Source organism: Rhinoderma darwinii, chromosome 7 (genome assembly GCF_050947455.1).
Source record: "Rhinoderma darwinii isolate aRhiDar2 chromosome 7, aRhiDar2.hap1, whole genome shotgun sequence".
Lineage (NCBI taxonomy): Eukaryota > Metazoa > Chordata > Amphibia > Anura > Rhinodermatidae > Rhinoderma > Rhinoderma darwinii.
The window spans coordinates 67297242-67323876 of record NC_134693.1 but is presented as its reverse complement, the minus strand read 5'-3'; the positions used below and the strand labels follow the sequence as shown (position 1 = coordinate 67323876).

Below are 26635 nucleotides of genomic sequence, written 5' to 3'. Positions count from 1 at the left end.
TGAAATCTACAGCTTACATTTTGATGCATATATATATATATATATTAATATCTTAAGTATTTGATGGGTATATCTATTATATAACCGAGAAGGACGAGGTGTCCGAAGCTCACATAGAGCTCCACCCACAGCCCCACCACCAGTTAGCTCCGCCCACAGCCCAACCGCCAGTTAGCTCCGCCCACAGCCAGAAGACTGAGGAAGGAGATGTGAGTGATTAGTGGCGTAGCTATAATGCCCCCCCTCCCATACACAGTATAATGCCCCCTCCTTCCCATACACAGTATAATACCCGCCCCTCCCTCCCACAAACAGTATAATGCCCCATGTCCCTCCCAAACACAGTATAATGCCCTCATATGTACGGACCCAATAGAAAAATAATAAAACACATACTTACCTATCCCCGTTCCCGTGCTGGGTGGAGGATCCTTCTCCTCCTCCGGTCTGTGCGACGTGAGTGTCTCGGTGCAGACAGGTGCGATGACGTCACTACATCGCGCCTGCCTTCGCCGAGCCGCTCACAGCACACTGAGCACAGTGCAGAGGAGGCAAAGGATCCTCCACTTGTCGTGGGAACGGGGATAGGTAAGTATGTATGTTATTATTTTTCTATTTGGCCTGTACATATTGGGGCATTATACTGTGTATAGGAGGGAGGGGGCATTATACTGTGTATGGGAGGAAGGGGGGTCATTATACTGTGTATGGGAGGGAGGGGGGACATTATACTGTGTATGGGAGGGAGAGGGGGCATTATTTTGTGTATGGGAGGGAGGGGGCATTATACTGTGTATGGGAGGGAGGGGGGCATTATACTGTGTATGGGAGGGAGGGGGGCATTATACTGTGTATGGGAGGGAGGGGGCATTATACTGTGTATGGGAGGGAGGGGGCATTATACTGTGTATGGCAAGGAGGGGGGCATTATACTGTGTATGTGAGGGAGGGAGCATTATACTGTATATGGGAGGGAGGGGGCATTATACTTTGTGGGGGCAGCTATGGGGGGCATTATACTGTTGGGGCAGCTATGTGGGGCATTATACTGTGGGGGCAGCTATGGGGGTATTACACTGTGTGGGGGAAGCTATGGGGTGCATTATACGGTGTGGGACAGCTATGAAGGGCATTATATTGTGGGGGCAGCTATGAGCGGCATTATATTGTGGGAGGAGCTGATATGGGGGTATTATACAGTGGGGGCAGCTATGGGGGCATTATACTGTGTGGGGGAATCTATGGAGGGAATTATACTGTGTGGGGGTAGCTATGGGGAGCATTATACTGTGTGGGGGCAGCTATGGGGGGCATTATACGGTGTGGGGGCAGCTATGGGGAGCATTTATATATATTAACAGACCACTGCATTCCTTTGCTAGCAAACCCGTGTAACGAGTTTTCTATACTAGTTTAGTTATATATTATATGGCAGAGATCCCTCTTTTGATGGTTGGGAGCCACTTTCAAATAAAACAGATGATGATGAGCCACACTTTTAAAAGAGAAAAACCCTATTAGAGATATAATCAAGTGATATGGCTTTATCCTAAAGTTATCTGCCAGTGATTTGGCCATGGTATCCCTGGTGCCACCAGTGCATAAGTATTTGGAGCTGTCAATAGTTGAGGATCCGATTATAACAGGAAGCATAAGACCCCTCCGTGGCTCCCAGGCTGTTGCTATATAATATATTGGTATAATATCATTTATTATGTAAAATCATGCCTTTATTATTCAAATAAATTACACTGATTTAAATATTAACTCTTGGAAAATAGTATATAGACATATTGGTCATATTTTTCTTTATAACTTTAGGCAAGGAAAACTGACTGTTTTATGCCTATTTATCAGTAGGTCCAGTACATGGAAAAGACTTTTGGGAACACAAATCTACTTTTTCATCCACTGTCCATGGTCATGTGATGATCACACTGGTGCATGGCTTGTTACAGTTAGGCCTCATGGACACGACCGTAGCCATGTGCACCGCCGTGATTTCCGTGTTGGCCGTCCACGGAGTGACAGACGCGAGCCTCCCACAAATCGCGGGCTGTGCACATGGCTGCGGCCATTATTTTCAATGAGCCCGGACAGCAGAACACGGCCGTAATAAGGCTTGCCCGTTCTTTCTGCGGTCCGTACTCCGGGGCCATGCACAGACCATGATTCCCATAGGAATGAATGGGGCCGCAATTCTCCAGTGGATGTTCGGTGGAATTGCGGCCGCAAAAGCATGTTCGTGTGCATGGGGCCTTAGAGTATGTGCATCAGAGCTGTGTCTTCTAATGATCTTAGCAATTGGAAGTAAATAATGAATGTTCCTACTGAATAACAATGTATTATGTTATTTTAAACAACTGTATAATTGTTTTTTATTTAAAAAAAAATGTTTTACTTTTTGAGATACAGCTTCTATGTATGTTGGATACATAGAAGCTGTATCTTGCACTTAAAGGAACAGTGTCATCACAAATTTATTTTTCATATGTTAAAGATGTTAGTGCTTTATTAAAAACGTTTATATTTATTTGTGTGTTTGTGTTTTACTTTTTCTTATTTTTACACTTTTTCTTCCCTATGGGGGCTGCCATTTTTTGTTCCATTTCTGTATGTGCCGATTAACGACACATACAGACATGGAATACGGCAGCCACAGTCCCATAGGGACTGCGAACGGCTCCCGTCCCATCCACTTCTGTGTACGCCGTCTGTGTGGGAACTGCGCATGCGCCGCTCCCACACAGTCCAATTTGAAATTGGCGCCGTCCGGCGCCATTTTCCTGTGGACCGGAAGTCGCGGCCGGACAGTAAGATTACTACTTCCGGTCGCGGCTTCCGGACTTGTGCACTTGGACCAGCGGCAGCAGACGGAGCGGACGGGCCGGAGGGAGCCGCGGCGGCAGGAGCAGGTAAGAGATTTCAATGTATGTTCGTGTTTGTGTACGTTTACTACTGTATGTTAACCTTCTACACTGTGTGTTAGCTCAAAAAATGGCGACACACAGTGTAGGAGGTTAGACCGTTCAAACCCCTCGTTTATCCCGGCACTAGCCAGGATAAAGGAGGGGGGGATGCTGAGAGCTCACTAGAGCGAGGGCTTTTTACCCAATTTTGCAATGCTGCAATTTTGGGAATAGCTCCATCTAGTGACCAGCAATGGGAAATATTATAAATTAGAATCTAATTTATAATATTTCCTGACTCGTGAAAAAAATAAAAAATATGTGAACAATGTTTAATCACCTACACATTAAATGTTTAATTAAAAAAAAACAAACATGTTTTTCTGGCAACACATTCCCTTTAAACCCGAATCAGTTAGGTCTCCAGTACTGATGGCTTCAGTGACAGCGGGTCCTGCAAAGTCTTTTAAAATAACATTATACATTGTTTTAAAGACAGCTGTGTTTTTTTTTTCTCAACCTTATCAACTATATAACTTTCTTGGTACTGCAATCACTCAATCTATTCACAATCTTGGTCACCCTTTCTTTGCAACCGTTATAGTTCAGCCTTGTCCTTCTTATACACAGGTTCCCAAAATTGTACACAATGTTCCTGTAACGTCCACTGGAAAATGTTTCTAATTTAGAATAGAGGTTGTTCCCCCTTAACTGTGACAAGACTTGGCGAACATGCTTCCGGTGTATCGCCAGATCAGGTGAGTAGATCAAGATGTCGTCCAGATAAACCACCACGCAGACATACAACAGATCCCAAAAAGTATTGTTCATGAATTCCTGGAACACAGCTGGAGCGTTACACAAACCGAAGGGCATCACGAGATATTTAAAGTGGCCGTCTCAGGTGTTGAATGCGGTTTTCCACTCGTCACTCTTGCAGATACAGATCAAGTTATAAGCCCCATGGAGATCCAGCTTAGTGAAAAATCTTGGCTCCACGAATACGGTCGAAGAGCTCAGAGATAAGCGGCAAGGGGTATTTATATTTGACAGTGATCTTATTCAGACCACGATAGTCTATGCAGGTCTGGAGGAATTCATCTTTTTTCCCTTCAAAGGAAAATCCATCTCCGGCTGGAGATGTTGACTTCCTAATAAACCCCCTTTCAAGGTTTTCCTTGACATATACCTACATGGCTTGGATCTCGGGCAGAGTGAGGGGATATATTTTCCACGAGGAGGTGAAGTCCCAGGAAGCAACTCTATAGGACAGTCGTACGGGCGATGCGGAGGCAAGATCTCAGCCACTTTCTTGCTGAACACGTCTGTATAGCAGGCATATTTCAGAGGTAGACCAGGGAGTGATTTAGACACTGGAAGTCGTGCAGGACGAATCAGAGGCAGACGGCTGTGTTGAAAACAGGGTCCCAAATGAAGAATTTCTACAGAATTCCAGTCTAGAATGGGAGCGTGCTTGCGAAGCCAAGGTAGTCCCAGCAAGATTGGATTAATAGCCTTGGGTAGAATATGGAAGGCTATGCATTATGAGTGTAGAACAACCACTTGTATCTTCAATGGTTCAATGATGGATAAGATTGGATCTGGCAATGGATGGCCATTCATGGAAGCCACCACTAGAGGTCTCTCTAGAGGAATCGTGGGCAAGTGGAGACGATCTACTAAGGATTGGTGTATGAAGTTCCTGGCCGCTCTGGAATCCAGACAGACTGAGACGGAAATAGATGCTTGACCAGCAAGGATAGACACTGTGATCAAGAGCCAGTGTCGGACTGGAGTACCATGGGCCCACCAGAGGAAATAATTATTGGGGCCCTCCCGTCAGCTATATTGAAATAATGCGACCACTCTTAATTGTGTAGTAAACCAAAGTCCAATATTACCACCACATAGTGACCATAGTTACTGAAACAGTCGAGCAAGAGCTGCTTGGCTGCTTCAATAACAACCATACAACAAGATGGAGAGAGCTGTGCGCACGCGTGACCCTCACTCCACTGGTCTCTGCCTGGATTCTGCGGCAAGTTCTAGAGATAGGTGTGGGGACCATAGCTGGGACCCACATCGATCAGACATTTTTGGCATTTCCTGTGGATATGCCATAAATGTCTAAGATGGGAAAACTCCTTTAATACAATACAATGAAATCCAGTAACTCACCAGTGACGTCTTCTCAGATTGGAGTTGCACACTTTTCCTTTACTTCTTCATCCGGCCCAGATTGCCCTGATGCCTTCTGTCAACTACAAATTGCCTCTGCAGAATTTGAAACACAAACATCTTTGGCTTCTTGCTTTTGTAGCACCTCCCCAAAACCCTCACCATCTATAGTGAACCTGTAAAGGATCTGCCAGGCACTGGGTATACTCCCAGGATTAATCAGTCGACACCTGAGGCCAGACCTCTGAGACTGACACCTGCTCCCACCAATCAGGGTGGCAGGCTCAGGAGTGGGAGAGCCTATCGCGGCCTGGTCAGTCAGAGTTAGCTCCGCCCCCTGTCCATTTATACCTGCCGTTTTCTCTTCCTCCTTGCTTGTTATTCTTCTTGGATTCCTGGCCCCACTGCTGCCTTGCTCCAGCCTGCTTCTGCCGTGCTTCTGCCTTGCTTCAGTTCCGTTTATCCTGCGTTGCTCTGCCCCTGGCTTGCTTCTGCTCCGTGCTCCCGTTTGTATACTCCACTACTTCCTGATCCTGACTGGCTCATTCACCGCTCCGTTTCCTCGCGGCGTTCCGTGGGCTACTGTATTCCCTTGCGTGTTCCCTGTTTGTACTCCCTTGCACTTAGACAGCGTAGGGACCGCCGCCAAGTTGTACCCCGTCGCCTAGGGCGGGTCGTTGCAAGTAGGCAGGGACAGGGCGGTGGGTAGATTAGGGCTCACTTGTTCCCTTCACCTCCTTCCTGCCATTACATAATAACAAGCCCTTACCTAGTCTACAATTTCTTCTACGCTGACGCTATCATGGACCCCCTTGAGACCCTGACCCAGCAGATGCAGGGCTTCTCCCTACAGGTCCAGGCCCTGGCTCAGAGGGTCAATCAGTCTGACGCTGCCTTTGTAGTACCCCTCACCTCACCTTTAGAACCCAACCTCAAGTTACCTGACCGGTTCTCAGGGGACCGTAAGACTTTTCTCTCCTTCCGGGAGAGTTGCAGACTTTTTATTTCCACCTAAGACCTCACTCCTCAGGTTCCGAGAACCAGCGGGTGGGTATCATTATATCCCGACTCCAGGAAGGGCCCCAAGAGTGGGCCTTCTCCTTGGCTCCTGATGCCCCTGAACTTTCCACCGTTGATCGGTTTTTCTCTTGCCTCGGTCTCATTTACGACGAGACTGACAGGACTGCCTTAGCCGAGAGGTCACCACCTCTCGTAAGGTCACCACCTTACGTCAGGGTAGGAGACCTGTTGAGGAACACTGTTCTGATTTTAGAAAGTGGTGCGTAGCTTCTCGGTGGAACGACCCGGCCCTAAAGTGCCAGTTTAGGTTAGGATTATCTGACGCCCTGAAGGATCTGCTGGTTAGCTACCCCTCTTCTGACTCCCTAGATCAGGTTATGGCCCTAGCAGTACGACTTGACCGACGTCTCAGGGAACGTCAGCTTGAACGTTTCAATGTTTTCCCCTCTGACTGCCCTGCGATTCCCCCCGAGGTCCCGTCTCCTCGCTCTTCCACGGAGGACTCGGAGGTACCTATGCAACTCGGGGCCTCCATGTCCCCTCGACAACGTAGAGAGTTTCGCAGGAAGAATGGTCTCTGCTTCTATTGTGGGGATGACAAGCATCTACTGAACACCTGTCCCAAGCGCAAGAATAAGCAGCCGGAAAACTTCCGCGCCTAAGTGATCATCGGGGAGGTCACTTGGGCGCACAGGTATTTCCCGTTAATACTAAACGCAATAAGATTTTGCTTCCCTTTCAGGTCTCGTTTGCTGGCCGGTCTGCCACTGCAGTGCCTTCGTGGATTCGGGCTCATCTGCTAATATCATGTCTGTGGAATTTGCTATGTCTCTAAAAATGCCTTTTATTGATTTACCTTATCCTATCCCGGTAGTGGGTATCGACTCCACTCCTCTTGCTAATGGTTATTTTACTCAGCATACTCCTGTTTTTGAACTCCGTGTTGGCTCCATGCATTTGGAACAGTGCTCTGTACAGGTGATGCAGGGATTATCGTCCCATCTGGTATTAGGTCTTCCCTGGTTGCAGCTGCTTAATCCCACGTTTGATTGGAATACTGGGGATCTCACCAAATGGGGTAGTGATTGCCTGATGTCATGTCTTTCGGTTAACTCTATTTCTCCCCGGGAGGAGGTAAACACGCTTCCTGAGTTTGTTCAGGACTTCGCTGATGTGTTTTCTAAGGAGGCCTCCGAGGTGTTGCCCCCTCATAGAGATTACGATTGCGCCATCGATTTGGTGCCTGGTGCCAAGCTTCCTAAGGGGAGGATATTTAATCTTTCATGTCCTGAACGTAAAGCTATGAGGGAGTATATCCAAGAATGCCTGGCCAAGGGTTTCATTCGCCCCTCGACTTCTCCTGTAGGTGCTGGCTTCTTCTTCGTGGGGAAGAAGGATGGTGGTCTTAGGCCGTGCATTGATTATCGGAACTTGAATAAGGTCACAGTAAGGAACCAGTATCCCCTTCCTTTGATTCCGGATCTTTTTAATCAGGTTCAGGGGGCCCAATGGTTCTCTAAGTTCGATCTACGGGGGGCATATAACCTTATCCGCATCAAAGAGGGGGATGAGTGGAAAACTGCGTTCAACACGCCCGAAGGTCATTTCGAATACCTAGTTATGCCCTTTGGGTTGTGTAATGCCCCTGCCGTCTTCCAGAATTTTATTAATGAAATTCTGAGAGATTACCTGGGTAATTTTCATGTAGTGTACCTTGATGACATACTGGTGTTTTCCAAGGACTGGTCCTCACACGTGGAGCATGTCAGGAAGGTCCTCCAGGTCCTTCGGGAAAATAATCTGTTTGCGAAGACCGAAAAATGTGTGTTTGGGGTACAGGAGATACCATTTTTAGGTCAAACCCTCACTCCTCATGAATTCCGCATGGACCCTGCCAAGGTTCAGGCTGTGGCGGAATGGGTCCAACCTGCCTCCCTGAAGGCGCTACAGTGTTTTGTGGGGTTCGCTAACTATTACAGGAGATTTATTGCCAACTTCTCGGTCGTCGCTAAGCCTCTTACGGACCTCACTCGCAAGGGTGCTGATGTCCTCCATTGGCCCCCTGAGGCCGTCCAGGCTTTTGAGACCCTCAAGAAGTGCTTTATCTCGGCCCCCGTGCTGGTTCAGCCCAACCAAAGGGAGCCATTTATTGTGGAGGTTGACGTGTCCGAGGTGGGAGTGGGGGCCGTCTTGTCCCAGGGTACCAGCTCCCTCACCCATCTCCGCCCCTGTGCTTACTTCTCTAGGAAGTTTTCGCCCACGGAGTGTAACTATGATATTGGCAACCGCGAACTTTTAGCCATTAAATGGGCTTTTGAAGAGTGGCGTCACTTCTTGGAGGGGGCCAGACACCAGGTAACGGTCCTTACTGACCACAAGAATCTGGTTTTCCTAGAATCTGCCCGGAGGCTTAATCCTAGACAAGCTCGTTGGGCACTATTCTTTACCAGATTTAATTTCTTGGTTACCTATAGGGCTGGGTCCAAAAATATTAAGGCTGATGCACTGTCACGTAGTTTCATGGCTAATCCTCCTTCTGAGAAGGATCCTGCTTGTATTTTACCCCCTGGTATAATTGTTTCTGCCACTGATTCTGACTTAGCCTCTGACATCGCGGCTGATCAAGGTTCAGCTCCCGGGAACCTCCCTGGGGACAAACTGTTTGTCCCCCTGCAATACCGGCTAAGGGTACTCAGGGAAAACCATGACTCCGCTCTATCTGGTCATCCTGGCATCTTGGGTACCAAACTCCTCATTACCAGAAACTATTGGTGGCCTGGGTTGCCTAAAGACGTTAGGACTTACGTCGCCGCTTGTGAGGTCTGTGCTAGGTCCAAGACCCCTAGGTCCCGACCTGCAGGCTTACTACGTTCCTTGCCCATGCCCCAGAGACCTTGGACCCATATCTCCATGGATTTTATCACCGATTTGCCTCCATCTCAGGGCAAGTCGGTGGTGTGGGTGGTAGTAGACCACTTCAGCAAGATGTGCCACTTTGTGCCCCTTAAGAAACTACCTAACGCCAAGACGTTAGCTTCTTTGTTTGTCAAACACATTCTGCGTCTCCATGGGGCCCCAGTCAATATCGTTTCGGACAGAGGGGTACAATTTGTTTGCTTATTTTGGAGAGCTTTTTGTAAAAAGTTGGAGATTGATCTATCCTTCTCCTCCACCTTCCATCCCGAAACTAATGGCCAAACGGAAAGGACTAACCAATCCCTGGAACAATATTTAAGGTGTTTCATTTCTGACTGTCAATTTGATTGGGTCTCATTCCTTCCCCTCGCCGAATTTTCCCTAAATAACCGGGTCAGTAACTCGTCAGGGGTCTCCCCGTTTTTCTGTAATTTCGGGTTTAATCCTAGGTTCTCCTCCGTTTCCCCTGTTTGTTCCAATAATCCCGAGGTAGAGGACGTTCATCGGGAACTGTGCACAGTCTGGGCCCAGGTTCAGAAGAACCTAGAGGCGTCCCAGAGCGTACAAAAGATTCAGGCTGATTGTAGACATTTTGCTAACCCCCGGTTTGTCGTCGGGGATCTGGTGTGGTTGTCGTCGAGGAACTTGCGCCTTAAGGTCCCGTCCAGGAAGTTTGCTCCCCGATTTATTGGACCTTATAAGGTCATTGAAGTCCTCAACCTTGTATCCTTCCGTCTGGAGCTGCCCCCATCCTTTCGCATACACGACGTCTTCCATGCCTCCCTCCTGAAACGCTGCTCCCCGTCCTGGTCCCCCTCGAGGAAACCTCCTGTTCCCGTTCTCACCCCTGAGGGGGTGGAATTCGAGGTGGCCAAGATTGTGGACAGTAGGATGATCCAGGGCTCCCTCCAGTACCTGGTCCATTGGAGAGGATACGGGCCGGAGGAGAGGACTTGGGTACCTGCTCGAGATGTTCACGCTGGGGTATTGATCAGGAGGTTCCACCTTCTCTTCCCCACTAAACCGGGTCCTCTTAGTAAGGGTCTGGTGGCCCCTCATAAAAGGGGGAGTACTGTAAAGGATCTGCCAGGCACTACGTCTGGGTATACTCCCAGGATTAATCAGTCGACACCTGAGGCCAGACCTCTGAGACTGACACCTGCTCCCACCAATCAGGGTGGCAGGCTCAGGAGTGGGAGAGCCTATCGCGGCCTGGTCAGTCAGAGTTAGCTCCTCCCCCTGTCCATTATACCTGCCGTTTTCTCTTCCTCCTTGCTTGTTATTCTTCTTGGATTCCTGGCCCCACTGCTGCCTTGCTCCAGCCTGCTTCTGCCGTGCTTCTGCCTTGCTTCAGTTCCGTTTATCCTGCATTGCTCTGCCCCTGGCTTGCTTCTGCTCCGTGCTCCCGTTTGTATACTCCACTACTTCCTGATCCTGACTGGCTCATTCACTGCTCCGTTTCCTCGCGGCGTTCCGTGGGCTACTGTATTCCCTTGCGTGTTCCCTGTTTGTACTCCCTTGCACTTAGACAGCGTAGGGACCGCCGCCAAGTTGTACCCCGTCGCCTAGGGCGGGTCGTTGCAAGTAGGCAGGGACAGGGCGGTGGGTAGATTAGGGCTCACTTGTTCCCTTCACCTCCTTCCTGCCATTACAGCACCACATGGAAATAATACCCCCTCGGTGCCACACACTATAATAGTACCCCCTTTAGGCCCCACAATAATAATAGTGCCACACACAGCCCCCTGTAGATAGTACCACACACAGCCCCCCTCTTGTAGATAGTGCCACACAAAGCCCCCCTCTTGTAGATACTGCCACTCACAGCCCTACTCTTGTAGACAGTGCCACACAGCCCCCTCGTATAGTGTCACAGTCCCCTCGTATAGTGCCACACAGCAGCCGTAGTAAATAGTACCACACAGCCCTCACCCTGTATAGTGCCACACATCCCCCCCTAGTAGATAGTGCCACACAGCCCCCCTAGTACATAGTGCCACACAGCCCTTCCCCTGTATTGTGCCACACAGCCCCCCTAGTAGATAGCGCCACACAACCCTACCCCTGTATAGTGCCGTACAGCCCCACTAGTAGGTAGCGCCACACAGCCCCCCCCCCCCCCCTGTAGTAGATAGCGCCAAACAGCACTCACCAGGGGCATTGCTGGGGTCTTAAAAGATCAGGGGTACCAGCCCCGAGACAAATATTTACCCCCCCCCCATAAAAATATATATTTTTTTTATATATATATCGGAGATAGCATATCTAGAAGACTAAGGCTCCCATAGCTACACCGCTGGATAGAATTGGATGCATTGTCTCAGCAGACAGTATCATACATGATAGGCTTAGATACATGGCCCCAGCAGACAGTATCATACATGATAGACTTAGGGCTCATTCAGACAAGTGTGATTCTCGTCCGTGTGCTGTGTGCGTTGAAATAACGCACAGCACACAGCCCCATTGATTATAATGGGGCAAGTCACACATGTGTGAGTTTTCACGCAGCTAGTGTCCGTTGCGTCAAACTCCCTGCATGTCCTATATTAGTGCGTTTTTACGCACCTAGTCGCCCATTGAAGTCAATGGGTGCATGAAAACCACGGACATCACACAGACGACATCTGTGTGCTGTCCGTATTTCACGCATCAATGGCATTGAAAAAAAAATAAGTGCTTGCAAGTGAGTGAAAAACACATGCCACACGAAAAGCACACTGATGCAAAACGCAACGCACATGACCAAACTTACGCGCGTAAATCTGTCACACTCGTGTGAATGTAGCCTTAGATACAGGGCCCCAGCAGTAAGTATCCTTGTACTTACCCTCAGGGGCAAATTTGGCATTTCTGGGGCACCAAGCAAAGTTCTGTCTCTAATCAAAGACACCTGTAGAGCGTTCCCCACACAATGCCCCCTGTATATAGTGTCACAACCTCCTGTATGGTTCCACACACAGTCACCCTGCCATACATCCTCCATGTAGACAGTGCCATACAGTCCCAGGTAGGTAGTCCCACATATCCTCCTTGTCTCAGCAGACAGTATTATATATGATAGGCTTAGATACATGGCCCAGCAGACAGTATCATACATGATAGGCTTAGATACATAGCCCAGCAGACAGTATCACACATGATAAACTTAGATACAGTGCCCCAGCAGTCAGTATCACACATGATAGACTTACTTATCCTTGTACTAAGATAGGTCCACCCCCCAAAAAAAAATGTGTGTGTGCGTGTATTTAAGTTTGTGTGTGTGTGTGTGTGTGTGTGTATATATATGTATATATATATACATATGTATATATATATATATATATATATATATATATATACATATGAGACAGCATATCTGTAGCACTCTGACCCTACAGCTATGGATAGGATTAGATACAGTGGCTCAGCAGACAGTATCACACATGATAGGCTTAGAAATAGGGCCCAGCTCGCTGACATTGCGGCTCCCTCCAGCGCTGGACCTAGGAAAGGTAAGATAATAATTGTTTTGCTTTTTTATGTGTTACTATTTTTTTTTTTTGTGTTTGTGTTTTTATACAGGTTTGGTTGTTGGACTACGTCGAATTCGAGGACTACTTCGATGATGGCTTTTTTTATTCTCAATAAAATGGTTAATGACAGTTGTGTGTTTTTTTTATTTCAATAAAATATTTTCCTATGTCCATGTATTTTTTTTAAACTTTATTACTACCGCCTTATTAATAGCTGCTGACAGCGTCCATTACTAAGGCGGGCCTTAGTGTTAGCCGGTGCAGAGGCTAACACTAACCCCCATTATTACCCCGGTACCCACCACCACCAGGGGTGCTGGGAAGAGCCGGGTGTGATCCAGTACCTGACCATCTGTAGTGATGGTTGGGCACTGGGACGTCCGCAGGCTGGTATTATAAGGCTGGGAAAGGACAAAAACAGTGGCCTTTCCTACCCTGGTAATGCTAGGCTGCTGCTGTGTTGTATCTGTCTGGTTATGAAAAATGGGGGGCGGGCCATGTCCTTTTCTCCAATTATTTATTTTAAAAATAAATAAATAAAAATGACATGGGGTCCCCCCAATTTTCACAACTAGCCAGATACAACACAGCAGCATCAGCCTAGCATTACCAGGGTGGGAAGGGCCACTGTTTTTGGCCTTTCCCGGCCTAATAATACTGCGGCTGCCCCAGTGCCCGACCATCACTACAGATGGTCGGATACTGGATCATACCTGGCTCTTCTTAGCACCCCTGGTGACGGTGGGTACCGGGCTAATAATGGGGGTTAGTGTTAGCCTCTGTACCGGCTAACACTAAGCCCTGCCTTAGTAATGTACGCTGTCAGCAGTTTTTAATAAGGCCCGACCATCACTGCAGATGGTCGGGAACGGGATCGTACCCGGCTCTTCTCAGTACCTCTTGTGGCGGTGGGTACCGGGGTAATAATGGGGGTTAGTGTTAGCTTCTGCATTGGCTAAGATTAAGCCCTGCCTTAGTGATGGACGCTAGATGATACTATATGGGGCACAAAGGCGGACCTAGTTGCTATATGGGGGCACAAAGGGGCCTAACTACTATATGGGGGCACAAAGTAGGACCTAACTACTATGGGGGTGCACAAAGGGGACATAACTACTGTATGGCGGCAAAAAGGAGACATAGCTACTTGTGGGAGCCCATACGGAGGCATTCCTTTGTAGGGTGTACAAAGGGGCACTATTAATGTGTGGGACATAAAGGGGGCACTACTACTGTGTGTGTGCCTAAAGGGGGCACTTTTACTGTTTGGGGGGTACTATTACAGTGTGGGGGTTACGATACTGGTGAATACTGCTGGAATCTAAGACTGAAGGAATGAGCAGAGCACAATGAAGAGCTTGTGGAAATATCCCCAGAAGTTCGGCTTGTAGCAAAAATATAGTATTGTATAGTATAAATCCAACGAAGAGTAAGAACTGTCTGTCAAAGATAGTTCTCTGTGGCAGGAGATTGGAACAATTCACAATACTCAAGCAATGTTTGGATAACCCACATGGTCTGAAGTAGGCCCAAACAGGAAGCAAGATGGTTCCCATTCCATACAACATTGGCCATCTTTATTAAGGGCAAGTAAAAGGGCAAACTAGCAGCCGCTGGCTGTGACATGTGAAAATGCAAAACCATTCCTCAAATTGTAAAACAGCAGCCACTAGTGGTCAAATTGTAGTAAACAACAGAATCCTGATAGTGGGGCACCAAGTGGGGCATTATTTCCACCTGTGGCGACTTTTTGTAGAGGGTGGGGAGCGTGCTGGAAAACCTACTAGCCAAAGATGAATGTGTTGTAAATTTTGCAGAAGCGATTTGTGGCTGGAAGAATATGTCATGGCATTCTGGGTCGGATAAAGAAGAAAAGAGAAAGTAAATGACTTCAATATGAGAGGATGTCACCTGTGATTTACTGGATTTCACTGTACTGTATTAACTTATTGTCTGCAGAGCGCCTGTGTAGAACTGGTATTTACCACTATATGTAATATTGGTATTTATTTTACAACACTCCAGCTGTTGTAAAACTACAATTCCCAGCAGGCCCTAACAGACTGTGGATGGAATAATAAAGCCCTTGACTGTCAGGGCATGCTGGGAGTTGTAGTTTCACAATAGCTGGCGTCCCGAAGTTTGCTGACCCCTGCAATAGATAGTGGTAACATTATTTTTATATAGTTGGAGAGGGTGGGCTTCAAGAATATCCTCTGATGGGCCGAAGGTACTACAGTCCAACACTGTATACACTATATATATGGTAAAATGGTGATAAATACATGCTTTAAAATAGCACTTCTTAAATGGAATCTATCACTTTGAACATAAAGTGCAATCTGTGAGCAGGAGTTGAGAAGATTGATATATAGTTTTGTGCAAAAAGAATAATAAAAATTTATAATTTATTAATTTAACTCCTTGAGGGCTTCTGAGTATGGTGGGCAGTCCTCCTCAGTGATTGACAACTATGTATGTATTCTCATGCAGAAAAAACTGTTTATCATTGCGTCACTTCACAAACCGGACACATAATCCCATAGTAGACAGGTCGTCCAATTTAGAAGAAAAAAAATGAATGTACCCTGTTAAGGAATTTGGAATTAATAGAGGGGATCCCCTATTTAGAATCCTCATCTCTTGGCGAGAATGGAGAGAGGATACAAAAACTGTCTCTCGCTCTGGAGGACCTATCCTTACTGGCATTCAGATGGGAACTGTATAATGCTTAATTTCCACTGTGGTGGTGCTGCAGGGAAATTGAACACTTACTGCCAGGCTTCACCATAGATTACAGTTGATCGTTGGGTTCACAGCAGTGACACACTTTCTGATCTGCTTATTGTCAAGGGGTTTTCTTTTAAGTAGGGATTGTTCAAAGTTGGGAACCGTTTTAATGGGCACACCGCCTGGATTTTTCTTAATAGTACTTTTTTGGGGGGTTTTACTGGTAATTTAATTTATTATGTGGGAGCGTGTGTAAGCTATGCAAAGTATCTGAGCGCATTATAAGGTGGTATAAGAATGGTGGAAATAAGTAATAACAGTAATCCATGGATGTATGGTACGCTTTGAAGCACTTCATTATGCACACGCAGGTGTCGCACTAATAAATTGTACCCTCTTTTATTCTCCAATTTGAAACGCACTCTTCACCTTTTTGGGTACTACCTTATTTGCAGTTTGGGGTACGTCACTGGGAAAGTGTTGCCCTGGTACAATTCGGGCGCCCTCACTTCCATCAAAGATTATGACGTTTTGGGGCAGATGTGCTTGGGCTCTCCCCTTCCTGGTTCCCAAATATTACGGCCTTGATAACCACATCTGAAAACTTAAGGAATGTTCCCATCTGGCCTGCACATTGTGATAGCACGTAAGGGTTATACAATGTCATCTGTGATGTGCACAGCCAGATTTTTTTTCCATGGGCGGTTATCAGGGTTTCGAACTAAATATCTGCACTCCACTAATGTCTAGTCTTTGGCTTGTTCACTAGCCCCATATGCAGCACAATGCTCCAAAGCCTCATCATCTCTGCTGCATCTACGGGGTCTACCTAGGGGTCTAGAAAATAATGATATGTGGGTTTTATGCAAGAAACTGCTGAGCATATAAATTATTCTAGGCCATCATTTTGTATCATTGCATTTCAACAGTCAGTCATAATGTTTAAATATGTCAAAATAGCTGTACGAGGGCTTTTTTTATTTTTGACGGAACGGATTGTATTTTTTAATGCCATTATTTTGGGGTACATATGATGTATTGAAAACCTTTTTATAATTTTATTGGGTATAAATGACATATTAACTTGATTCAATGGTCAATATGATTAAGGCAATACCAAATTGATATTGTTTTGTTTTACTACTTTTACGCAATGTAGCTGTGTGAGGGTTTGTTTTTTTGCGAAAGAAACTGTAGTTCTTATTGGTAGCATTTTGGTGTACATGCACTTTTTGGAGGCAAGGTGACAAATATTAAGTAATCCCGGCGTTGTTTTATATATCTATTTATTTTTTACACCATTCACCGCACAGGAGAGATTAGCTGATCTTTTTACAGCTCTGTTCGTTATGAATGCGATGATACCAATTATGTATAGTTTTCTTCATTTTTTCCCCCAATTATAAAGGACTTCATCAGGAAAAAAAGGTGATTTTTGTTTTTATTACTTTATGCTTATATTTCTAAAACATATTTTTTTACTTTTTTTTTTTTAGTCCCTCTAGGAGAATTAAAGGCCTAAACTTTTGATCGCTGATATTATACACTACACTACTTATGTAGTGCAGTTTATTATAACTGTCAGTTGTTGTACTGATAGGCAGCCTATTAGGCCAGCTGTAAATGGATGCCTTTGTTTTATTTCCTGGTTGCCATTTTAACCATCAGCACCCCGCGATCGTGTCAGATGTGGTACAGAGGGAGCCCCCTTTCTCTCTCAAACCCTTAGATGTTGCGGCTGGGATCAGAGCTATCCCTGATCCTGGCCATTGCAGTGGGAGCTCTAATTTATACTACAATCGACTTCTGCTGTGAATAGTCCGGACTCAACTCCTGGGCCTGCGATACCCGTGTGACGTAACTGTTCGGGCTGATGGTGCCACCAGCATGACCACTGCAGCCAAGGGCAGAAGATGGCTACCAGTCCCAAACACTGACAGCTCTCCTGTTATGTATGTTTTAGGAAATACTTAAGCATTCTCCATTGAGAAACATTGCTAGAGCAACTTTTCTTGGAACTCTGCATTGTGGTATTCCTCTGCTTTTAGTCCTGGTAATATATGAATAAATTGACAACTAGTTGTCATTTCCCACTCTGTCCACTGCCAAATCAGTACTGACAGTGTCAGACTCTGTAGGAATAGACCGTATGGACAAGGGGAATTTTTAACGTACAATTGTTAATTTATTCATACATTTCCAGGAGGAATGGCAGAGAAAACAGCACAATGCAAAGTTAATGGAGAAAAAAGATTCTCCAGGGGGAAAACAAAAATGTACTAAAACAGACATTTCAGGAGACATGGAAGGAAATCTATCATCAGAAAATACCACAGCATTTAAATCATGTCTTTATTATATTTTGTTTCTAATTTTGGTGCTGTTTATTTTTTTTCTTTCCACATCTAAAAAATCTTGACATTTTTCAGTTTTCATGGTAGTTACTAAAGTAGGCAAAATAGGCTGATGCTTCCAGTTTTCTGTAGCTTATTTGCCAGATTAAGCCAGATTCACATGAACGTGGGGAAACTCGGACGTGAAAAACGTGACGTTTTTCACATCCGAGGTGCCCCCGTGTGAGGTCCGTTTTCACGGATCCACATAGAATTGAGTCCGGCCATGTGAACGGCCCCATTGAAATACATGCGTATCTGTGACGGCCGTTGTTTTAACGGCCGTCACATGGATATACTCTACATTGGTGTGAATTTGGCCTTACTGTAAAGAATGGGACAGGATGTGCAGAGTGATCTTAGAGGGTGGGATCATTAGATTTAATTACAAATATATTTTACTGATGGAGGACTAGATAAGGCACGATATCATCACTATACAGTATAAGGCTTTGTATGCATCTCCCCTGTCACTCCCTGGTCTCTGGGGAAAGTAGATGTACTCCATCACTACTTTGAGACTGTAATCATCTATATGCGAGGGGGAGGGCACTATAACTATACCTTTGTCTCAGTCATGCAGGTTGCATGACTGAGAAATCAATGTTTGATTCCCCCAGCGTAGCAGTCTCAAGTGCCACTGAGCCAGGCACTTGATGTGTAACTGCTCCTTGCCTCTCCTCAGAAAACGCTGCCATCCCCTCTCCTCTGCTCTGGGTGGTGTCTCTAGTGGTCTCCTGACTGGACAGGGGAACTAAACGTTGGTCTCTCAGTCATGCAACTTGTATGACCAAAACAAAAAGTATCGTTCCAATGCAGCCCCTCCACCTAATATTGTGGTGTGAACAATTTTGAGGCCTCAAAGCTGCTGACAGAATTCCTTTAAATACTTAAGACGTTCTCTACGATAATATTTCTTTATCTAAGCAATTTAGACAATTTGACAGTGGGTCGAGGAAACCTATAGAAGGCTTAAAGGGGGTATCTCATTACATATTCAGTTTTTATTTGCTGATCAATATGTTTCTCTGAAGTGCTTGCATTAATATTTAACGTTGCAGAAGATTGTTAATGTTTACCTATAAGGAGATGCTGGACCCCAGGATAGATATTCATTTGGCCGTGGAGCTGGTCGTGGTACTATGGGTTGTTCAACTGCTGTCACTTCTCCTGAATATGATTTGAGAAGTGATGCATTCTTATTTGCTAGCATTGATCTTTCATTTCTTCGAAACTTGGCTCTTCTGTTCTGGAACCAAACCTTAAAAACAGACATAAATATTATATATTGTATGTTTGTATATATTCATAACTCAGTGTTCCTTGACTAACAGTATAGTGCTTTTGTGTGGTGATATGATCCTCCCCAACACCCTTTTTTTGTTAGTTACGGAATGAGGTTATATGGTGGTAACCATCCAGTTCTTTCCACATCAGGTCTGCAAATACCGGGACTGTAAAAGCAGCTCTCCGTTATGAAGACCCTCACCGTGGAGAGACCTTATGGTCAAAATTTTATGGTATAAATAGCTCCTCTTGAATAAAAATGGTAAAGAAGAAATCCGGTGCAAATGGTTACCGTTTGTCTCCGTTGTGTCGGGGTTCCGTCGTTTTGATGGAATGAATACCGTGGTCGATAACGCTATTGATTCCGTCAAAAGGACAGAACCCCTGCACAACGGAGACAAACGAAAACCAGTAGGACCGGATCCGTCACTATTAAAATCAATGGTGATGGAAACGAAAACCTCTGGTTTCCGTTTGTGTCAGTCAGGGGCCCATTTCTGACGGAAAGCTCCAACAGAACTTCAGAATGGAGCCCTGACGCAGAAGTGAATGCAGCCTTAGGATACAATCACACAAGCGTATCAGATTCCAGCGCGTGAATCTGGTCCGTGTGTGTGTTGCGTTATGTATCAGTGTGCTTTGCGAGTGGCATGCATTATTCACGCACTCGCAAAGCACATCTTTTTTTTAAAATTATTTTCAATTGAATTGATGTGCATCTGTGTGCGGTGCGTGGTTTTCACGCACCTATTGACTTCAATGGGCGCGTAGGTGCGTGAAAACGCACCAATATAGGACATGCAGTGAGTTTCGAGCAACGGACCCACGCTGTGTGAAAACTCCTGCATGTGTGAACGGCCCCATTAAAATCAATGGGTCCGTGTGAAGCGCGTGATTTCCATGCACAGCACACGGACGTTATTCACGTTCGTCTGAATGAGCCCTTTCATATTTATACTGCATTGATGCAGTATATTTTATCTGAAAATGAATGAACGAACGAACGAACGAACGAACGAACGAACGAACGAACGAACGAACGAATGAATAAATAACAAAGTCTTTAGCCTGTGAATAAATAACAGGCCTGTGAACTTGTGCATAACTCCGTCTCCCCAACTTCGCATTGAGCAATAAAACATATGAAAACTTCAGATTTGGGTGAATGCGGCTCTATTTCTTTCTTCACACATTGTACTGTTTATATAAGGACAATGAAGTCAGGGCTTTCAACAATGGAGTCCTTGGCCAAAGCATTGCAAGATCTCTGGCCGGGGACTTCTGTCTTCTAGATAGCACCCCCTGTCTGTAGATAGCAAACCCCCATCCCCCGTAGATAGCGCCACTGTAGCACCCTGTAGGGCAGGGATTCCGCTTCTGGAGAAGCCCCTGGGGTCAATATCCATAAATGGACAGTCACGTCAGGGGCTACTCAAGAAGCGGAATACCCGGCCAGAGTGCTGCTGACGCGCACGCTCTCTGCAGAACCACCAGTCTGTATGTGTTCTCACGGGAGGGTACACAGCGCAAGCCCTCCTGACAATGTCCGTAGCTGATTGGACAGTATAAGAGCGAAGAGATCACACCCCCTTGCCATTTAATTAGATTAAAACGCCCCATTGACAGTTCAGGGGCTTATTTACATATCGGGCGCCAAATATAACGGCACCGATATGTAAATAATGGAAGAAGTTAGAATTTTTTTTTACGTGAGACAGTGTTTGTGAAGCCCTGCCCATTACATGCTGCACTCTGCTGCACAAGTATGGGCAGGTGAAAGGTACTCTTTAACGCAACACAACGTATAGGTACGTTGTGTTGCTGGTGCGGGCTCAGAAGCTGAGCCCGCACCATCGCCAGAGGTTGTCAGCTGTATATTACAGCTGACACTCTGCTGCATGGCCAGAGCTAGCCTCTGATCCAGCTGATTGACCCCTTAGATGCAACGCTCAGAAGCGAGCGCTGCATCCATAGGGTTTACTAGCATATCGAATTGCATCGCGGGGGTTCCGATGGCTGCTTTGGCAAACAATGGCCTCCTGTCTGCCAAGTATGGAAGCCTATTAGGTCCTGCCCGGAGTCAGGGCATAAAAGGCTTTCGGACTCAGAAACAAGATGGAGCAGGCTCAGAAGCTGAGCCTGTGACATCAGCCGCTGGTGTCAGCTGTATGTTAGAGCTGACACACTGCTGTAATGGCAGGGATTGTAGGTGGCTCCGATCTCTGCCGTTAACCCCTTAGATGCCACCATCAAAAGCGACCGCAGCATCTCAGTGGTTTGAATCTGATCGGTATCGCTGCGATGTGATCGCAGGGGTGCCTATCATTGCTATGGCAACCGGAGGCCTAACAATGGCCTCCTGCTCTGCCATGTACGGAAGCCCGTTAGACCTGTTATGAGGTCCTGTGTTTGTCATTGTTATGGGGGTTCTGACTTTTGATTCAAAATATCAAATGCAACAAACCACTTGTAACAAATAGTCAGTACTACATATTATATGATCTGAACTCCAGATAGATATAACGTCCAACCTGTAAATGTTACCATTGTGTTAGATTCCAGATCACTTAGATGGAAACTTAGAAGGATCCCTGTAGTTATATAACCCCCATCATCCCTGTATTTATATAACCCCGATCATTCCTGTATTTATATAACCCCCATCATCCATGTATTTATGTAACCCCTGTAATCACTGTATTACCACAGGGGCGGGCGACGCACTCGGCCATTGCATGAAGTGAATGGGACGTGTATCAGAAGCGGAATCTGAAAGGAGGAGGGGTGTGGGCGATAAGATGGGAGACAGGCAGGCAGTGCGGGAACTCCGAGAGAGAAGGAGGAGGGGGCGTGTACTAGCAGAGACAATGTTCTGTGTCTTTGCTCAGCCAGCACTCTTGGCTGAGAGGCATGGTGCGTCATCAACTACTTTTACAGGCAGTGGGCCGGATGGATGTTTCATGAGCTCTTCAGAGCTCCGCCCCTGGTTCTGCTGCCCGTAACCCTCTATTCACATGACATGGTCAGAGTGTCGGCCTATAAAAACGGCCGTTTTGGTTCGTTTATCTCGGGCGTTTTGTATAGTTTCCGTTCCGGGCAATGTTTCCGTTTTTAACGACCGATTTTGACCCGTTTTGCATCCGTTTTTCCCCTGTCCGTTTTAAAAATGGATAAATTACATTTGCAAATTTTTTTGCCCCACAATGGCCTCTGTATTTACATAGTTACATAGTTCGTACGGTTGAAAAAAGACAAATGTTCATCAAGTTCAACCAAGGGATGGGAAAAGGGAAGTAAAAAAATTTCTACACACAAGAACATATATTTTTTTGTTCTTGAAATTATCTAAGCCTTTTTTAAAGCCACCTACTGTCCCTGCTGTGACCAGCTCCTGCGGTAGACTATTCCATAGATTCAGGGTTCTCACAGTAAGGAAGGCTTGTCGTCTCTGCAGGTTGAACTTTTTTTTTCCAGACGGAGGGAGTACCCCCTTGTTTTTTGAGGGGGTTTTACATGGAACAGGATTTCACCATATTTTTTGTATGTGCCATTAAGATTCTCCATGCCCCTTATTAGCTTCGTTACTCTTCTTTGTATTTTTTCTAACTCCAGGGCATCCTTCCTATGAACTGGAGCCCAGAACTGAACTGTATATTCTAGATGAGGCTGCATTAATGCTTTGTAAAGTGGTAATATTATATCCCTGTCCCGCAAGTCCATGCCGTTTTTAATACACGACAATATCTTGCTGGCCCTTGAAGCAGCTGATTGACATTGCATGCTGTTATTTAGTTTATGATTTACAAGTACACCCAGATCCGTCTCAACAAGTGACTCCCCCAGTGTAGCTCCCCCTAGGACATATAATGCATGCAGGTTGTTGGTACCCAGAGGCATAACCTTACATTTATCTACATTAAACCTCATTTGCCAAGTGGACGCCCAAACACTCCGTTTGTTTAAATCCGCTTGCAATTCACAAAACATCTTCCAAAGACTGAACATTACTACATAGCTTGGTGTCACCTGCAAAAAAAGAAATAGTGCTATTAATCCCATCCTCTATATTATTAATAAATAAGTGAATAATAGTGGTCTCAGCATGGAACCCTGGGGTACACCACTTATAACCGGGGACCATTCAGAGTAGGAATCATTGACCACAACTCTCTGGATACCGTCCTAAAGCCAATTCTCAATCCAATTACAAACGATACTTTCTAAACCTATAGTCCTTAATTTACCCATTAGACATCTATGAGGGACAGTGTCAAATGCCTTTGCAAAGTCCAAAAACACTATATCCAAAGCAGCCCCTCTGTCTAAACTTCTGCTCACCTCTTCATAAAAACAAATCAGGTTGGTTTGACAGCTTCTGTCCTTAGTAAAACCGTGCTGGCTGTCACTTATAATACTATTTTTTGTCACATAATTCTGTATATAGTCCCTCAATAGCCCCTCAAACATTTTCCCCATAATGGATGTTAAGCTTACTGGTCTATAATTACCCAGGGAAGACCTAGAGCCCTTTTTGAAAATAGGCACCACATTTGCCCTGCGCGAGTCCCTTGGCACTATACCAGTCACTAGAAAATCTCTAAATATTATGAAGAGGGGGACAGAAATAACTGAATTAAGCTCTTTAAGAACTCTAGGGTGTAACCCATCTGGTCCCGGGGCCTTGTGTACATTTATTTTGTTTAATTTAGCTTGGACCATATCTACATTCATCCAATTCAGATATCAACTGATATATTAACAGCACTGGCACCGGCTACATCAGCTGCTCTTTCTTCTGTTGTATATACAGAGCTGGAGAACCCATTTAGTAACTCTGCCCTCTCTTGATCCCCTGTGACCAACTCCCCATTACCACTATCTAGGGGTCCTACATGTTCAGACCTTGGCTTTTTTTGCATTCATATACTTGAAGATTTTTTGGGGATTTGTTTTACTATCCTTGGCCACCTGCCTTTCATTTTGTATTTTTGCTGATTTTATTACCTTTTTACAAATTTTATTAAGCTCTTTATAATTTACAAAGGCTACAGCTGTATCCTCAGATTTGTATTTTTCAAACGCCCATTTTTTATTGCCCTTTTTACAGAAGGTGTAAGCCATGTGGGGTTTAATTTTAGTCGTTTATACTTGTTACCTATAGGAATAAATTTTGCACCATAATTACCCAAAGTAGATTTGAAAATCTCCCATTTATCATTTGTACCATTATTTGACATTAGTTCTTCCCAGTCTATGTCCTGAATTGCAGCCCTCAACCTGGGGAAATTGGCCTTCTTAAAATTAAGTGTTTTTGCCCTCCCAGCCTGTGTTTGTTTTTTACAGTATATGCAAAATATAACTATATTATGATCACTGTTAGCGAGGTTTTCACGAACATTGCCGTTCCCAACAAGCTCTGCATTATTAGAAATGACCAGATCCAACAGAGCTTCACCTCAGATAATGCCATACAGCCCCCCTGTAGGTAGTGTCACACAGCCCCACTGTAGGTAGTGTAGGTAGTGCCACACAGCCCCCCTGTAGGTAGTTCCCCATAGCCCCAATGTATGTAGTGCCACACAGCCCCCCTGTAGGTAATGCCACACAGCCCCCTGTAGGTAGGGCCACACAGCCCCCCTGTAGGTAGTGCCACACAGCCCGTCTGTAGGTAGTACCACACAGCCCCACTGTAGGTAGTGCAACACAGCCCCCTTGTAGGTAGTGCCACAGAGCCCCCCTGTAGGCAGTGCCACACAGCCCCTCTGTAGGTAGTGCCACACAGCCTTCTTGTACATAGCATCCCCCATAGATGGCACTCCCCTTCCTGTAGAGAGTGCCACTGCAGGGGACCACTCCAGGATAAGTCCCTGATGTCACTGTCCATATATGGACAGTGACGCCAGGGACTTCTCTTGGAGCGAAATCACTGGTCACAGTGTCAGCTGCTGTGGCCGGGGATTCCGCTTCAGGAGTAGGGGACTGCTTCAGGAGAATTCCCTGATGTTACTGTCCATATATAGACTTCTCCTGGACCTGAATCACCGGTCACATCGGCCGACGCTGTGTACAGGGATTCCGCTTCAGGAGTAAGGGACTGCTCTAGGAGAAGTCCCTGTCGTCACTGTCCATATATGGACAGTGACGTCAGGGACTTCTCCTGGAGCGGAATTCCCGGCCACTGCTTCGGCAACGCTCCCTACAGTGAAAAAAAAAAATCTCCTTCTCCTCCTCACACTTCGCGTAGTTGATAACGTGCCATGCCTTTGCTCAGCCAGATGTGCTGGCTGGGCAACGATACGGAACCTCGTCTCTGCTACTACACGCCCTCTCCTCCTCTCTCGTCATCCGCGCCCCCTCATTCTCCTTCTCTCTCGGAGTGGGATCAGAGGCGGAGCTCTGAAGAGCGCATGAAACATCCGACCAGCCCACTGCCTGTAAACCTAGTTGATGACGCACTGTGCCTCTTAGCCGGCAGTTCTGGCTGAGCAACGACACGGAACGTCAGAGGAAGTGAAAAATTTACTCTGGGTACGGTTACATGACCGCACATTAGAAATAAGTAACGGTACAAGATATAAACATACATTATATTAGAGAATTAAGTGTATATGTCACATTAGAGAAACAGTTAGTTTTTATCCAGCTCACCAACCAAGTAGATGTGCGGAGGGTGCAGGACTGCACCAAATTGTAGCAGAAAAGGCAAAAAGGTTCCAGCTTAAATATCTTGAACAAAATGCGGCTTTTATTGAGGTTTCCATAAAATCAGGGACAACACATAGAACAGAAGCTGACCGGTTTCAGGCCCAAGTGGCCCTTAGCCATAGCATAGCAAACAAATCATACAGGAAGCAATGTATGTATATATATATATGTATATATATATATATATATATATATATATATATATATATGTATATATATATATATATATATATATATACACACACAGTATATATACATATATATGCAGCCAATCATGAAAAGAGAAATAATCACATGCACTAAAATCAGGTGTGTGTTCAAGATATTGATGCTGGAACCTTCTTGCCTTTTCTGCCATACAGTGAAGGAAATAAGTATTTGATCCCTTACTGATTTTGTAAGTTTGCCCACTGTCAAAGACATGAACAGTCTAGAATTTTTAAGCTAGGTTAATTGGCCAGTGAAAGATAGATTATATATTTTTTTAAAAAACTGAAAATCACATAGTCAAAATTATATATATTTATTTGCATTGTGCACAGAGAAATAAGTATTTGATCCCCTACCAACCATTAAGAGTTCAGCCTCCTCCAGACCAGTTACACGCTCCAAATCAACTTGGTGCCTGGATTAAAGACAGCTGTCTTAAATGGTCACCTTTATAAAAGACTCCTGTCCACAGACTCAATTAATCAGTCTGACTCTAACCTCTACAACATGGGCAAGACCAAAGAGATTTCTAAGGATGTCAGGGACAAGATCATAGACCTGCACAAGGCTGGAATGGGCTACAAAACCATAAGTAAGACGCTGGGTGAGAAGGAGACAACTGTTGGTGCAATAGTAAGAAAATGGAAGACATACAAAATGACTGTCAATCGACATCGATCTGGGGCTCCATGCAAAATCTCACCTCGTGGGGTAACCTTGATCCTGAGGAAGGTGAGAGCTCAGCCGAAAACTACACAGGGGGAACTTG

General features: G+C 45.5%; 1 protein-coding gene across 2 annotated transcripts in view; it reads right to left on the bottom strand.

The window, feature by feature from the left end:
- PRRX1 (paired related homeobox 1) overlaps positions 1–26635 on the bottom strand; it is a 98209-nt gene that overhangs the window by 6924 nt on the left and 64650 nt on the right. For both annotated transcript variants that reach the window (XM_075833500.1, XM_075833499.1), the window contains exon 3: positions 18744–18925. In XM_075833500.1, the coding sequence (XP_075689615.1) occupies positions 18744–18925 (182 nt within the window). The remainder of the gene's footprint in view (positions 1–18743; positions 18926–26635) is intronic.